Source organism: Phocoena sinus, chromosome 7 (assembly GCF_008692025.1).
Source record: "Phocoena sinus isolate mPhoSin1 chromosome 7, mPhoSin1.pri, whole genome shotgun sequence".
Classification (NCBI taxonomy): domain Eukaryota; kingdom Metazoa; phylum Chordata; class Mammalia; order Artiodactyla; family Phocoenidae; genus Phocoena; species Phocoena sinus.
In genome coordinates, this window is record NC_045769.1 from 72438402 (window position 1) to 72456048 (window position 17647).

Sequence of the window (17647 nt, forward strand, 5' to 3'; positions counted from 1 at the left end):
CTGTCTGGCTCTACACGTGTGCACTCACCCATTACGTACTCAACCACCGCCACCATGCCCACATGCCTTTGGAATGTTGCCAAAGAGCAAAACTTGGGAGGCGATGGCTGGTACGCTTTTCCTTTTCTGAAGAAAAGTGTCAGTTACGAAATTTGTAAGTAAATGCTGTTTGTTTGGAACAGCAAAAGCCAATTTAGGATCTTGGGCATGGCAGGCACCCAAAAAATATTAGGAAAGAGCACACAAGCCCATTTACCTGAAACACTTTATTTAACATTTTATAGTAGTTCGGACAGTACTCTGTGGCCAGTTCTTCAGGACCTCTTCAGGAGCCGCTCTTGCCTCTCAGCCTCTTCTGTGAGGATCCCTTTCTCTGATTACATCTTAAATGCTGATGCTCTCCAGGGATTTCCTCACTCTATCTGCTTGCCCTAGATGATCATATCCACATCAGCTTCAACTGCCATCTATCCCTGGTGGATTCCAAACCCCAAACTTCAAGGCTATATATACGTATTCAACCACCCATGGGTCCCTCAAACTCAACAGAACCAAAAATGAACTCATCGTCTTCCCCATCCTAAGCTGCTCTTCCTCGTCTGCCTCAGAACAATCTATTCATTTAACAATTAAGCACTCTCTGTGCCAGGCACTGGGGATAAGGCACCGCATGAGTTAGTTCCATTCCAGGGCAGTAAACAGCAGCCCCATCCAGCTAGCAGCCCAGGGGGGTGACCTGGGGAGGATTCCATCCTCTCTCTTCCCCTTCCCCGCCGCCCTGGGCATCCCATGCCGTGAATTTCACCCGAACCCTTTCCTCTCCATTCCCATGGACACTCTTCAGGGCCTCATATCTTCTTGCCTCTATTGCTGGGACAACCTCCTTGCTTTTCGGTGTCTAGTTTGACTCTCTCTACTGATGCCAGGACATTTCTAGACACATATCTATCTCTTCAGGTCTCTCCCTTACTTAAAATTTCATAACTTTCAAGATAAAACCTCTTACTTTAGTCCATAAAGCTTTTCATGATGTGATTTCTGATTTTTGTGGACCTTTTCCTCCTATCCTCACAGGCACCCCATACACACCTTTGGCTTTATTCATGTGACTTTACTATGGGTATTAAGCCGGTCACGTGATTACACACTTCTGTCATTTACCTTTGCTTTTTTCTCTGCTTATAATGCACGTAACCCTCTTCTTCTATCCTTATCTTCCAAATTCAGCTCAAGCATCACTTCCTCTGGAAACTTCCCCAGATCTCTTGTCTAATTTGGAAACTTCCTCTGTGTGTATGGCACTTACCACGTTGCACTTATTAGCAGTAGTATCTATTTGCCTGTCTCCTAGACTAAGCTATAAGCTCAGCCACCTTGTCTTATTTAATTTTGTATCCTCAAGCCTAAAACAATCTTTGGCACACGATATATGCTCAATTAAAATTTGTTAAATAAATGAATTTGTTGGGCACTCACTGTATACCTGTAGGACATCTAGTTGGTGAATACAAAGCTAGGAGATTTATACATTATCTCATCTGACCACAGCCACTGGAAGCAGGTTTTATTCCCTCTACTTTATAGATGAGGCGTTCATGATTACTCAGCTTGAGTGATGTAGAGGTGGGGTTACTAAAGTCTATCTTGTATGTCTATCCTATGGCACCTTAATTGAAAGCAAAAAATTTTTAAAACTACATATATATATATATATATATACACACACACACACACACACACACACAGTTGGCCCTTGAACAACATGGGTTTGAAGTGCGTGGGTCCACTTATGTGCAGATTTTTTTTCAATAAATACATTGGAAAAATTTTTGGAGATTTGCAACAATTTGAACATACTCACAGATGAACTGCATAGCCAGAATTATCAAAAAAATATTTAGGTATGTCATGAATGCATACAGTATATATAGATACTAGTCTATTCTTACATAGGCATAAGGTGAGTGATATTTAATATAAAATTAATAATGTGTTAGTTTTCTTACTGTTTTATAACTTTGCTTTCAAAGCATTATATTACTGTACAGTATGCCTTTCTCATAATTGGAGAAACTGCGTATCAGCCTACCATTACAGGTAAGTGGTTTTTTAGAAAATGTAATCATGCTTCTATATGAATATGTCTATAATATTGTATGCCATAAACATTTTTAACAATTCATTCGTTGGTGTATAGGCTAGGCTACTGGGAAGCAATTATATCAATTATACTAGGCTACCATAAAGCAATCATATTGCTGCTTCTTCGTTATCAAGGCATGAATAGCTATATCTGTAAATAAATATGAATTTCTTTTTCACATTATCTTTTCATTTTTGATGTCTAATGTTGGTAAGTTGTATAATATCTACAGTGTTATAAGACAATATTGATGTAGGTACTGCCAGACGATTCGTCTTGTAAATTTACGGCATTGATAAATACAGTACGGTACTGTAAATGTATTTTCTCTTCCTTATGATTTTCTTAATAACATTTTCTTTTCTCTAGCTCTCTTTATTGTAAGTATGCAGTATATGATACATATAACATACAAAATATGTGTTAGTCAACTGTTTACATTATCAGTGAGGCTTCCAGTCAACAGGAGGCTGTTAGTAGTTAAGAGTTGAGGGAGTCCAAAGTTATCCTCAGATTTTGGCCTGGGGGGAGGGGTGAGAGTGGGGCGGGGGGCGGGGGTGTCAGTGCCCCAACCCATGCGTTGTTCAAGCGCCAACTGTATATACACACACATACTTGCACACACACACACCAAGTAGCTATTATAGGCTTCTGGACTATCTTATTTCATCTGGTTATAAATTCTGTTGGATATAACATCAGGCAATCAAGTTGGTTCAGTTAAGAGACCAGATCAATGAATGTACACAGTTCGCAAAATACGTTCCATAAAATCTATCTACGCTCACTCCCCCCCGGACCCACACACACGCACTCACTTTTTTTCTCGTTTTTTTCTTGTCTTTTTGATGGTGTTCAAAGGCAAAGAGAAAAGATGGCCCCCAGGAACCGGAAGTGGCTTTAGCCCTAAGAAACCCAGGGCTTTGTTTTGCAGATAACGGCGACTGTGACTGCGGCGAGTGCGTGTGCAGGAGCGGCTGGACGGGCGAGTACTGTAACTGCACCACCAGTACGGAGTCCTGCGTCTCCGAAGACGGGGCGCTCTGCAGCGGGCGAGGGGGCTGTGTGTGCGGCAAGTGCGTTTGCACGAACCCCGGAGCCTCGGGACCCACCTGCGAACGTTGTCCCACCTGTGGCGATCCCTGTAACTCTAAATGGTAATGTCTCTACGCTCACCAGTCCTTCCTGTCCATAGGGTTCATGGTGATCAAAGTTATAATGACATTTTATACACTCAGACCTCAGATTGTTCTTGCTGGCTTTGGTCTGCAAGCCTCCATCAAAACACACAAACCCGCAGGGCCCCTGCGATCGTCAGCCTGGAACGTCAGCCTCTCCCTTGCCTCTCAGCGCTGATGATCCAGGACCACAAAGTCACATTTCTGCAAGAGAGCCTAGCGGGGAAGCTGAGCTGATGTCCCACGCTGATAACATCGACAGTCTCTCCCTTACAGTACCAACCACACAACAGGAATGCCCTGGGAGTAGATTGAGGACACTCACATTCAGTACTTTTTTAAGGGAAACAGACAAGCTTCTTTCTTATCTAGACGTTTATAGCCTGACCTTACTGATTCATTCCTATCTATAAACTCATAAAGGCAAAGAGGCAGAAAGATGATCTTGGCTTTCCATTCCTTCCCTCTTCTTTACCGCTCATGCTCTTTGGCACCTTTCTTTGGTTGTCATTCTACACAGCTATTGTGACTGACACTTTCTTTTATACAATGTGAACAACAACAGCAACAAAACAACCACGTTGCTTTTATTTTCCAGTACCAAAAAAAAAAAGTTTCTTTGCTTGGCAGCTAACTTCTTAATGAAAGCGGGGCAACATTTGCAGGTTAAGTGAAGCAAATCTCCAAACTGGCTGTGTTAGGACATTGCAGGTATAATGTATTATACAGCAAACGTGCTTAAGCAGTTCATACTTTCATTAACTCTGGTACCTAAAATGGGGACGTGTGCATTTCCAATGTAAACAAAGTAAGAAAATCAATATCAATATTCACTCAGTGGTTGCTCACTATCCAAGGTGTCAGAACTTCTCAGTCACTGTGCCTGGACATATGCCAAGAGAAGCACGGGCGCAAGGTTAGACTTACTTGAATAGAATTTAATGTAAAATGTCATTTCAAGGTATTTCTTCTATTATTTTTCTATTTTATCTTCTCTGTAAACATGATTCAATCTTCTTTGAAAATTTTTTTTATTTAACTATAGTTGATTTACAATGTTGTGTTAGTTTTAGGTGTTCAGCTTCAGATTCTTTTCCATTATAGGTTATTACTAGATAGTGAATATAGTTCCATGTGCTATACGGTAAATCCTTGTTGTTTATCTATTTTGTATATAGTAGTGTGTGTATGTTAATTCCAACTTCCTAATGTATCTCTCCCCTTCCCCTTTCCCCTTTGGTAACCAGAAGTTTGTTTTCTTTGTCAAACATAATTCAATCTTAAATCTGGTTTATAAGACATGAAATTAATAGTCCAAGTAGTTTGAATTTGAGAAATCGGGTAGAGTGATCCCCTTGGTGTTTGTTAGTTTTGAGGTGAAACCGTTCTATTTATTCTTTCATGCACTCATTTATCAAATAGGTATTAAGTACTTACTATAGGCCAGGGATCATGTTAGGCCATAGACATACAGTGATACTGAAACAGTTACAGTTCCTGCTGTCACGGCTGCTGAGCATCTACTGGGAAAGACAGAACATTTAAAAATGTAATTATAATGATATCTGGGCTAACAGTTACAAGAAGGGATAGAGAGGGTGCAGTGGAACTATATGGCAGGAGATAAAGCTACCAGACTAGCTCGGGCAGCCATCAGTGGCATGCACAAAGGTGTAGAGCTTTCAAGGGCTTCCGTAATCTCAAGCAGCCCCACTGCAAAACCACTCCAAGTAAATATATAACCCAGATACGTGCAGTGTGCTTGCAGTGCAAAGGCCACTTCCAGGTAAGACTGCTACCCCTACTCCACACAGACTGCTGCTCCTAAACCCTTCCAGCAGAGGAATTCAGAGGCTTCCACTACAAGGGAACTAACTGATAAGGATCAGGGAAGGCTTGCCTAAGAAAGTGCTGTTTCAGCTGAGATTTGGCGAGGCATGGTGGGCGTGGGCAATGTTTCCAGCACTTAGAGGAGCACACCTTTCCTGGGTCAGCATAATGTGTGCCCACAGTAAGAAAACTTGCAGCTTTGGGTTACTCCAAACACTATCCATCCGTAAAGTGATTGTCAGCACGAGATTAATTCAGGGTCTAAGCTTTACTTTCTTGTGTAGACATCATTAGAGTAGCTTAATTCCTGGGCTATGTTCTTGGAAATACACTTTTCTATAAGTAGCAATCCTTTATTTAAAAACCTGCATTAATGAGGATCCAGGCTGTAATCCTCAGCTTTTGAAAATACCCCTATCAAGGCTTGGACGCATTCAAAAGGGTTACAGAAAAGTGAATCTTTAAAATAGTCATTCAGGACGTATGAGAATTCTTGGAATTCTTGTTAAAACACAGACCATTTCTATTAAGAAAGTCACACTTTGTCTAGTACCATAAACCCTTCCCAGGAAAATGTTTAATGAAAATATAGATAAATCAAATACCAAAATAATTGGGTTTTTTGTTGTTGTTGGGGAAAAATAATTTTAATCTAACCAATCAGAAGCAATCAGTACAGATGAATGAGGATAGTAGCTATTATCAAGGCTGGCTCATGGAACACTGATTACTGAATGGAATTCAGAATAAAGGAGTTTCCTCTTGGACATCACCCAACCATCTTTCTGAAAGTAACGAAACACAATATCCTCTCTGAGACACTCCTATAGCCAGAACCATAGTAACAGCATTAAAGCAATATCCCAGCTGCGTATCTATTTTCCACCAACACAAACTGATCAACTCTGTTGAATAATGTTCACAGGAGCTGCATTGAATGCTACCTGTCTGCAGATGGCCAGGCCGGAGAAGACTGTGTTGACAAATGCAAATTAGCTGGTGCGACCATCAACGAAGAAGAAGGTTCTACTTGTTTGAAATTGCTTTCCTTTCTTTGCACAGTTTTGGAGAGGCAGAAATTCGGTGGAGGGCTCTTCAGTAGCTCGACCTCATTTGTACTAGGGTGTTAATTCACTCGCATTCATTTCTAAGAGTAAATGCATTCCAGAAGGCTAAAGACTCGATGGTTTGGGAGACAAGCAATTTAAAGTCCCGGCTATGCTATTTGCTCTGTTGCAAATTCATCTCTGCTTAACACATGCAATTGGAGAGAATTCCAGAATGCTATATTTTTTTGAATTAGAAGAGTGGAAAATTGAAGAAATAGCTAAATGTTAACCTCCTAACCTGAAATCATCCTCTATCGTCCGATTACCTTATTTCACAATAGGACAAAGTAAGGTATAATATGGGTTTTCTGACAGCAACTCTCAGACACCAGGCAGTTTCTGGTTAGTGGCCATTTTTCCTGCCCTCCCCTGCATATGCTTTTACTCCCAGCTTCCCAAACATGGGCATTACATGGTCATCCTTAATTCCCTGTTGCCTTGGTCCCAAACTACAAGAAGGGCCTGTTACCTTTAACTGCTAAGCAAACTCTGCTCTTGCTTCCACCTGCCATTTTTGAAGTTCCTTACTTAAAATCAGATTCTTTCTAATGGCAAGATGTTATCTCAAATCTGTAAATTGGTTGTATTTTGGCTGGTAATGCATTTAAAAAATAACTTGTGAACTTTAAAACAAAGCCGATGACTGACTTCTCCCAAAGGGACCATCTGGGGGGATTTGCTTTTCCATCATCACAAACCCCCTGCCTTACCCCTGCTGCTCAGGTAGGGACGTTGTTCTGCACGCCTCAGAGGCACCGCCACGGTGCATCTCAGGAGGAGTGGGATAACCAAGACAATAATTTATGACACTCTAGGATATGTATCTTGAATAGACGAAGCTAGAATACAGAAATTAATCCATTTCCAAAGTGAAATAAGTTAGTGATATTTATATTGTTTTGAAACTTACCAACATTGTTTTAAAATTGAGGTTTCTGACTGTGCACAGTTAAATAACCCTGTATGGAGGGGCGTGATTAGTGCTCGTGAAACCCCTTGCCTGTGCTTTTCTGGTGCCTCAGATAAATATGCCAAATAACCATAAATTGGACAAGACGGTGTGTACCTTACACTAATACCGAAGGTAAGATGCAGTAAAAGCACCGAGTAAAGTGGGATTTGTAGCCTGTCCACATTAGTAACTAGTACGAAATCTCAGCATATCCTTCTGGCTTCATTTCACAGCACGCAGTTGGGATATTTACCAAGTGTTTTAAAGAAATGACTAAAAATTGCAGAAAATGGGGCTTCCCTGGTGGCACAGTGGTTGAGAGTCCGCCTGCTGATGCAGGGGACACGGGTTCGTGCCCCGGTCTGGAAAGATCCCACATGCCGCGGAGCGGCTGGGCCAGTGAGCCATGGCCTCTGAGCCTGCGTGCCCGGAGCCCGTGCTCTGCAACGGGAGAGGCCACAACAGTGAGAGGCCCGCGTACAAAAAAAAAAAAAAAAAAAAAAAAATTGCAGAAAATGCCCTGCAAATGACTAGAACTGAATTGACTAGCAGCGTGAGAAATCTAATGTGCTGAAGGGAAAAAAGAAGTAAACCTTGGAAACATGTAAATCATGAACAGGGAATTACTATATTTAAATACACAGTTTTCTGAGTATAGGTTATCATAAATGCTTGGATTTGAGAGGAAGACAAGATTCTCAAGTGGCATTTAAAATTTTTGCATTATTCTTCTTGTATAATTGACTAAATTACCTTCAAAATAGGGGACTACAACTATTTCTAACTCAGAAATCAAAAATAATAATTGGATTACCAGTACCATTTAGAGCACTAATCTTGATGAATTCGAGAGAAAAACTATCTTTGTCAGCCTGTGAATTAAAAAAGTCACTCTTCTAATGGGCCTTTTTATAAGTCCTATTTCAAGTTACTCATCCAGTTATGTTATTGATCATATTATCTTGAAATTATCACAACATATTTGCTCTTCCATGGGGTCTTTTATCAGCCCATTCTTCCCCTGATAAGGACATGGAGAGTAAAGTAAGATAACCATAAACTTCATAATCTGAATAAATTATTCCTCACCTGTGCTATGGTGACTTGTGTGAGTATTTCTAAGGACATATGGTTTAACTTTATTCACTCCATTTTACTGAAGTAGAAGTTTTTAATTTACCCCAATATTCATGTACTCAGAGCATTGTTACTCAAAGTGTGTTCCATGGAACACTAGTTCTGAAAGTGTTAAATGGACAAAAGCACCCATGGTCATATAAATTTTGTAAATGGGAAGCTAAGCTTTTTGTTTTCTTTGCAAGACTGAGAGTTGTCTTGTATATTAAATTAAATGTGCATTGTGAATTTGCAGGAGAAGCAAAGGGAGGAATTAGAGTAAGGAGGGATTCTCAAACTTATTTGACCATAGAACTCTTTTTTTTCCCCCCACTTGGGAAACTGTTTTCACTGAGAACTACTGCCTCAGCCCCAAAGGCGGGGTCTTAAACACATGGTTGTCTTGATTCAATGGTGCAGACAGTTTATATTTTCCACATCTTTTCTGGACCTTCCCAGACCCCAGCCTTTTCACCTCCATTCTCACATTTCTTCCTTTTCTAAGTATGATTTCACGGACTGCCTGAGATCTTATTTTCATCGTATTATTCTAGAACAGCACTGCTAGCACTCATAAAAGTGGGTAAAAAAGAAAGGTCCATTTCTAATGAACCAACAAAAGAAAACCTTAGCAGCTAATTATGCAAATCTCCAGCCCAAGCTGGACCTTTTCACTGCACATTCAATAATGCATTTTAATACCCAAACACTACAAAACAGGCTAAATCTAGAGTCATAACAGTCATGAAAAGGAGTGGTGAAGTAATTAAAGCAAGAAGGGAGTCGTGACTCAAAGGTCATATTAGTGGTTCCATTAAAACTTTAAAAATCCTGGCCAAGTAAATTAAGCCTCCCTGTGCTTCAGTGTAGCTCTTTAAGGGAAAATAAAAAAAGCAGGATTAATATTACTGAAAGGAGTATTATGAGCTGTCCACATATTTTCTACCTGAGAATAAAATGTTCCATTAAGTAAGTTTGAGAGGAACAGGGCGGGTGTCCACTGTCACGGCAGAGACGAGGAGGGAAGGAAAAGAACACTCCAAAACAAACAAAAAAAAAAGCATATTCCCGGAGACTTCATGAATCCTTGCTAACTGGGTGGTTTGGTAGGAGAATGTGTGGTGGAGGTCATCTAAAAATGACCAAAGTATGAATTATATATACACTTCTGTTGCTGTCAAACATGAAATATCACAAATTTCGCTAATCAGTGCTGCCCAAACCTCTTCATCAGAATCACCTCATTAAAAATACTGTTAACAATTCACTAAAATGCAAGCTCCTGTCCAAACCACGGACTTCTCAAATCAGAAGAGCCAGGGTGGGTCCCTGGAATCCATCACTGCAGAACTCTGAGGTGATTTGGATGATGGTAAACATTTAGGACCAGATGAGAATAATTTGTAATTAGATTTCTTAATATTCCTATGTAAATAGATGCTTCTAATGGATTCAAAGACAGTTTGTTCACTTAAATTTATCCTCTGAAATCTTATTAATAATGCCAAATGTTTTACTAGTCCCTGTTGTGATAGATAATACAGGCATGCTTCTTACAGACTCTGGCATGAGATGTTTAACTTATAAATTAAACGCAAAGACAACTTAATTTTCTATCTTGCTATGGCTATAGCATTGTTGAACCAAAAAATAGACTATTACTTAATTTTTCTTTGTTAGAATCAGAGGAACACATGTAGATTCTGTTTTATTAAAATCTTTTTATGTTGAAGCTAATGACAAAAGTTATAGGTCTAACAAGACTATGTCCAAGATTATCTGGGACAGTCCCAGTTTTGTATTCTGACCCACTGTGTCATAATACACTAATTTTGGATCATATGTCTTAAAATTTTAGGATAAGAGCAAAAGGTCATTCTATTTACAGGTTTCTGAGAAAAAGTGTTTGTAACAGTATCATTAAAAAAGTCTGTAACTTAGAAGATAGGAGAACTTTAAACAAGTTTTTTGTTTTTTTAATTAGAAAACTCCTACGTAATTTTGGCATAGGTACCAGATCACTAAAATGGCTCATAAATAGTATTAGCATCTTAGACTGACCATTTTACTATATTATCAATTACGGTCATGACATTCATTTTCTGCTTCTTGACTAAGCTCAAAATTTTTCTTCTACTTGGAAAAGATTTGAGGAAAACTGAATTTTTTTTAATTGAGAAAAGGGCTATACTGAGTGGTAGGCCCACTGTCATCCTGGTCTCCTTTTATTCTGGGATTTACCTTTATCCTGGTGGTCCCTGAGCCACATAACACTTCAATTTCCATTTCCTCATATTAATTTATATTTACTGTTTTGACAATACGTGGCCAGCAATCTTGACTATGCCATTGTGGGAAAGGCCCCTTTAGAAATACCACTATCAGTTTGGACTGTGTAGTCCCTTTCTGAAATATAATCTCAGCTTCCTCCCAGATGCTCTCAGCCAAGGAGAACTTATAGCTTCCTCATTACCATAATCAGAGCCATCCTATTCCCAAGACAGCTAAGCGTACCTGCCTTGAAGTATTTCACTCTACTGAAATCCTACCACCATCATTTTGATGGGTGCATTCGATGGTCAGTCCTGACTGACCACACCTGGAACTGTTCTTCTGGAACAGGAGTAGAAACTAAAACCTCAGTGGATAGGGAAAATTCTATGTCTTTTCTATTCCTATTCTGCAATGTTGAAAATTCCTATTTGTATAATAAAACTCAGTGCTACTTTGCTTTAAAAAAAATCTCTTTTGGAATCTCATTTAACCTAATGAATGACTCTTTTATCTACAGATTTCTCAAAGGATAGTTCTGTTTCCTGTTCTCTGCGAGGAGAAAATGAATGTCTTATTACATTCCTAATAACTACAGATAATGAAGGGAAAACCATCATTCACAGCATTAATGAGAAAGGTGGGTGACATGCCTTCCCTTGCCAGTGGTAAGAGATGTTACATGGGAGAGGAGAAAACAACCAGAAAGATGCTCTGGGTAGCTTGCCAGGAAAGACATTTCCAAATTTTGATGGAGTGCCTCTACTTTCCCAATGACTGAAAGATACCTGTTGAAAGGTTTGATATGTTCCAATGTCTCTTATTAAGACCAAAGAACAAGAGAAGTGTTTTTGTACCAATCCCCGAAAGCTGGCTGATGAATTGTAGAAAGGTGGACCAATTAAATGCAATGAAAGCAAAAGGTATGTTTTTAGGAAAGACTGACAGGGAAGAGAAGCATAGCAGTCTAAGAGAACGAGCCTTTTTTTTTTTTTTTTTGCGGTTCACGGGCCTCTCACTGTTGTGCCTCTCCCGCTACGGAGCATAGACTCCGGACGCGCAGGCTCAGCGGCCATGGCTCACGGGCCCAGCCGCTCCGCGGCATGGGGGATCTTCCCGGACAAGGACACAAACCCGTGTCCCCCGCATCGGCAGGCGGACTCTCAGCCACCAGGGAAGCCCGAGAATGAGCTTTGACTCAGGCAAACCTTGGCTCAAATCCTGCTCCACCACTTCCTTGGCATTCTGGAACATAATTGTCTCTCTGAGTCTCTATTTCCTCATCTGTAAAATGGGAAAAATAACAGTACTTTCTTCTAAGGGTTGATTCAATGATTAAATGAAATAATGCATGTAAAATATGTACCAGTTCATAACCTGCCTAATGGGTCTTTAAATGATAATGCTGAGTCAGGAAAGATGTGAAGAGACAAGGAAGGAAGGAAGTGATCTGTAAAGGAAGTCAGAGTCTGTGAGTTGCTTCTGTGAGTTTTTCTCCTTACCAATTCATGGAGTCAGCTTGGGACTCAGGAAACCCTCAAATAAAAATCTCATCTTCAGTGAAGGGGAGAAAGAAACTTGTAGCAGGTAGAAAAGAAATTAGTGGGGAAGGTATTGATACTTCTGTTGAGAAGTTCTTAACTTTTAGTAAGTTTCACGGGGGGAGCTTGTTAAACCGCCAGCCTCCTGAGTCAGCAGGCTGGATGTGTGGCCCAGGACTCTGCATTTTAACACTTCTCCAGGCGACTCTGATACAGGTGGCTTCCAGACCTCCTCTGAGTGACTCTGCCCTAAAAGCCCTGGCTGCCTTCTTAGATGCGCACAGGTGCCTCGCCTTTTCTGTCTTCAGTTAATGATGTGTCCCTAAACCTTCCTGGCAGAAATGACAGCTGCATTAAATCAGACCTCTCCAGATCTTGTCAGCAGCCTCCTACTCCTTCCCTCAAAAGCTTGAGGCCTAAGTTCTGGCCCAGACAATAGCAGCAAGGGCAGGCTAGAAGACAGATGTGTTTTGTTGTGTGTGCTGGTTTATCCGTGGGCTGACAGAGTATTAAGTCCTGAATTTGAAACCAAGAGTACCAAGCTGCCATCACTTAAGAGTGTGAAAAGCAATGACAAAATTACCAAAAAGTAAGTTCAAGACGTTATGAACTAACCAAGCAAACACGATTAGAAAAGTATCACACTGCAGTGCTGAGGGTCAGGGAGGGAGGGGTCGGCACAATGCAAGAGACAAGTGTATGATGGTGACCTTGCCACTCAGGTGGGCAGAGTGCACCAGGAGACTTGCTCTTGAAGAGCTTCTGTAAATTGACTTCTTTGAAATGCATATGTAAAGGGTATTGTAGAGGTCATTAGTTCAGAAAATCTAAGGTGAATCCTGCTGTACAAGGAGGAAATACTTTACAGTACGAAAACCGGCCTCCACGTTATGTATTTTATAAAGTCAAATTCTTCAACTACACCCCCATCTTCTGTTTGTGACCGTGGCAGTGGCTTTAGCGAGTTCTCCTGAAATCAAAGCCATTCCTTATAATATTGATTCCATTGGAGAAGCAAGTTTCAAACAAAAATGAGCTTCCAGAGTAGGTTCTGTTTTTAATACAGGGGATTTTGTATCTAGATGGTTTCATTTTGATTTTTTTTTTTCTTGTGAAACATGCTTTTGGTTGATAAATGCTTCCTCATTACTGAACTGTTGGGTTTTTCTTCTTTATTCATCCACACAATATGAGTGGTACATCAACATGCCATCTTTCCGAGAGCCCTCAGATGCCCTGATATCTTTTTATTAAAGCTTTTTATTCTCCCTATGCTTTTGTAGCAGGGAAAAGTGAGGGGGAAATGACCTCCCAGAAGTTTAACAGGAGTCACCTGACGGCTTCAAGGATGCTTCTTTCCTGGTAAATGTTCGAGCTCCTTGATAGGCCCGGAGCTTCCAGGGGCCCTGAGGACAGAGCCCGTCCCCAGGAATCTGTAGTCCCCTCTCACAGCTTTAAGACCAGAGAATTCCAGGGTAGCCGGTTGGAAGCAAGGAGAGAAAAGAGGCAAAATGACAAAGGAGGATGTGAAGATTAAGGATGCCCAGTATTCTTCAAACAAATAGAAAAAAAAAAAACCCAGTGAAGGGTCACCATCAGTGTGTGTGTGAACATAGGGAGAGCTTCACTCATCTTTTTTCCTTTTGGAGGAACTTTCAGCCACATTCCTGAGAGCCACAGTCAGTGAATGATAGTTGGGGAGCCTTCCTAGCAGGGATATGGGTGTGGATGTTACACCCACAGTTTCCAACTTGGAGATTCCAAGCCCTTGAGGTCTTGAGGATAGAAAAACGAGAAGGGTGCATTTGTTGTAATAATAATAATAATAACAGCAGCTCTCATTTATTGAGCCCTTACTAATACCATATATCAGGTGTTATGCTATATGTTTTACATGTATTGATTCATTTAACACCCTCAACAGCCATATAAAGCAGGTATTGCTATTATTTCCATTTTGCAGGTAAGGAAATTGAGAAGTTAATAATTTGCTAGGTCCTGCAGCAATTAAGTACCAGCCCTGATTGGGGATCTCCGGCAGTTTAGCCCAGAGCCCGTGCTCTTAACTACTGTGCTATACTGCCTCTCACTGGCTGTACAAGCATCGTAAATATCTGGATCCCCCAAATAGGTCAGATCGGCACCCTCTCCCATAGAAATGTTACGCAAACCACGTTGTAATTTAAAATTTTCTAGTAACCACATTAAAAAAAACAAAATAATTTTAATAATGTTTTCTTTAATCCATTGCATCCAAAATATTGTTATTTCAGTGTACAATCAATATAAAATTATTAATGAGATATTTTACTTTTTTCATATCAAGTCTTCAACATCTGTGTTAGGTTTTTAACACAAAACCTAATTCTGAAAAGTCACATTTCTAGTGACTATTGAGCAATAGCCACACGTGGCAGCGCAACCAGATTGGCAGCGTTAGAAACTCAGCGCCTTAGAATTAAGCACAGCGCTGACCCAGACTCAATAGGCAACCCCGGACGGAGCACAGTGATGGAGAAAGCGTCTTGCCCCACCTACAAATGTCTTTAGTCTGAGCATCTCAAGAAATACTAAAGAGAGTATGGAAAGTGGAAATTTCTGTTGTGTAATACCTGCTCTGGAGCTTGGGCCAAAATCCTTTCTTGAGAAATGTTTAATTCCCAATGACTCTAAGTTCTTAAAATAATTATCTCCACCAGGCCATGCTTGTTTCTCCATTATTTGTTCCCTACTGGAGAGCTCTCCTAATTCATGTTCTGACTGCAGGGTCTTGCTTCGAGCAGGAACATCCTATGCCCCACCCCAGACATTTCAGTCAAAGATGTAGCCAGTATACATTCTCATTGACACAGGCCTGCCGCTTTCTTTGCAGGAGTGTTGCTAACTTATTAGAAGCAGCCATGGTTCATTTGCTATGCTGGAAACAGTCTTTAGATCTTCATACTGTTGTACCTATTTTATTAGCTCCTTTACTTATTTCTGCATAATCTCCTTAAATGGTTTTTTTGGCCAAAGAACAAAAGTGTGTGAGGCCAGGCATCATGCTGTTAGGGGGCCATTAATTCTGCTCAAATTCAGATCAGCTATAGATCTTACCTTGAAAACGGCATGACTAGTCCTGTGTGTAAAACCCTCCTTTTTAAATATCTAAAAGCAATAAGAGTTAGGATAAACTAAGCATGATTCATTTCCTCCCAAGATACCATGAATTTGCCTCACTTCTTGCAGAGGGAAACAGATATTTAATGATAATTTCTGTGTGGGATTTTTTTCTCCCATGAAAGCAAAGGGGGAGCTTAATTATAATGTTTCATTAAGAAATGTATCATCTCCCAGGCATATTGCAAGTATTATTAGTCATTCTGCTGTCAATGAGAGAAGGTACTGAGTAATTGCAAAATTATATTATTATCACCAATAGAGTCAAAATAACATTTCATAGAATGTTCAGGTAGAGAGGATTATACAGAACACCTAATTCCTCAAACTTCCCTGAAGATAAGAATCACTTGGGATACTTTTAATAATAAAAAAATTATGGCTCCATCTAGACCCACCGAATCAGAATCTCAGGGATTCGGTCTAGCAATTTCAGGGGTGGGTTTAATAAGCGTGAGCACCTGGGCGTAAGCTTATCAGGAAGTTAAGGAAACACTAAACTCCCACATCTTTGTTTTACAGATGAGGGCACTGGGGCTCAGGGAGATGGAGGGACTTGATGGTTTCAGGCAGCTACTGTCCATCAGATGGGAATGGAACCCATCTCTCCTGAACCCAGTCCAGGAATTTTCCAGGACACCAGGGCACTGCATTAGAGTTGAAATAAAACTGAAAGCCACGATTGTCTTCTGTCTATATATTAAAAAAGGAAGCGCAAGTAGTATATTTCCCAGGGGTAGGTTGTATTTAATATTGAGTATAATCTCCTATACGGTTCAAGAAAATTCATGAAAAAGTAAGTGTGTGTGTGTGTGTTTGTGTGAACACGTTCCATTTCTGCTTTATCATATATCCAGAAGAGACCATCTTTAGTAAACTATAGTCTTTTTATTGACCCTTTAAATATTCCATGTGTGTTAATTGTCACTGTTTTGAATTCGAATTCTTTTTGAGTCAGCCATTCAAGTATCTATCCATTTGCTTTGAATAACTAAACTCTTACTTTATCTTTTGTTCTACTTTGAATGAATAGGGCTACCCTTCAACAAGTAACTCTTTTTTTTTTTTTTTTTTTTTTTAATTCAGCAAAACAAAAGGTGTTACAAAAGGAGAAAAAGTATGGTCGGAAAATTTCATGAGAAGTGTTTTCGCTACATCAGAACATTAATTGTACCACTTTCTTAATATAATTTTCTTTGCTTCCACAGACTGTCCAAAACCTCCGAATATTCCCATGATCATGTTGGGGGTTTCGTTGGCTATTCTTCTCATTGGAGTCGTCCTACTGTGCATTTGGAAGCTGCTGGTGTCATTTCATGATCGGAAAGAAGTTGCCAAATTTGAAACAGAAAGGTCAAAGGCCAAGTGGCAAACGGTATGTGCACACTTAGGGGCTACTCCTTTTCCTGTGTAAGAGATGGGATGTCGGCTTTCTTCTGAGCTGGGAGAGCTAGAATGTCATGCTCTTTCTCTACTCCTCTCACCCCGTCCCCAACAGCTGATTTCTGTTCTGCTTTGGGGACAAAGGGACCTCTGTCCATTATCTGGGACCCAGATAGCCCTCACAGCATACATTTGTCTCTCAGTGCAATGAGGATTTCCCCTACTCTGAAGCGTCTCGTGAAACTCCTTATACTGTATAGCTACTTAGAAACATCAAGAAGGTGCATTTTATTCTTTACCACCAGGAGGATCCCGCAGGTCCCATTTGATAAAGTATAGGTGCTCTATCTAAGTATTTCCATAAATCGGTTGTTAGAGCTAATGGAATAATGTTCATGAGTAGTATGACAGTTCATGCCAATTTCCGTGGAAATACTTATTACTCATAATAAGTTACAAAGTCAAGAAGACTTTTGAAATACCGTCCAATTAGTTTTTCTGAAAAACATAAATTTTAAACAGCTACCTGAAAAAAAACCCCCAAAGTATTAACTTTTAAATACATGTACTCAATAAATGTAATTTATGTGTCTCCTCTTCACAGTAGGCAAACACAAAACAGGACTCCAATTTTCTGTGTTTCTTTTCCACAGGAGAGATAATTCCATTTCTAGAGGCCCACAGAAACAATTTCATGGTTTTAATTTCATCTCTCTCTCTCTAATGGTGTGTCCAGCTATCTGATAGCAATTATCTTACATTGCTCATTCTAAAAACAGCGATATCACTGGAGGCAATACAGGCAAATACAATGCTCCTTTGGGTTCATCTCCCCAAGTAAATTGATGTTAACACTTTTTGCTCTAGGTCTATAATATCTTCAATACCTAAAGCAAATGGAATTTTCTGTTTTGATAAATTTATCTTGATAAGGAATGTTTATATCTTGTGCAGTTATTTTGAAA

The 17647-nt window shown here is 40.0% G+C and overlaps 1 protein-coding gene across 3 annotated transcripts in view; it reads left to right on the plus strand.

The window, feature by feature from the left end:
• ITGB6 (integrin subunit beta 6) overlaps positions 1 to 17647 on the plus strand; it is a 68300-nt gene that overhangs the window by 45663 nt on the left and 4990 nt on the right. For all 3 annotated transcript variants that reach the window (XM_032638320.1, XM_032638322.1, XM_032638321.1), the window contains 4 exons: positions 3078 to 3300; positions 6077 to 6174; positions 11120 to 11239; positions 16508 to 16674. In XM_032638320.1, the coding sequence (XP_032494211.1) occupies positions 3078 to 3300; positions 6077 to 6174; positions 11120 to 11239; positions 16508 to 16674 (608 nt within the window). The remainder of the gene's footprint in view (positions 1 to 3077; positions 3301 to 6076; positions 6175 to 11119; positions 11240 to 16507; positions 16675 to 17647) is intronic.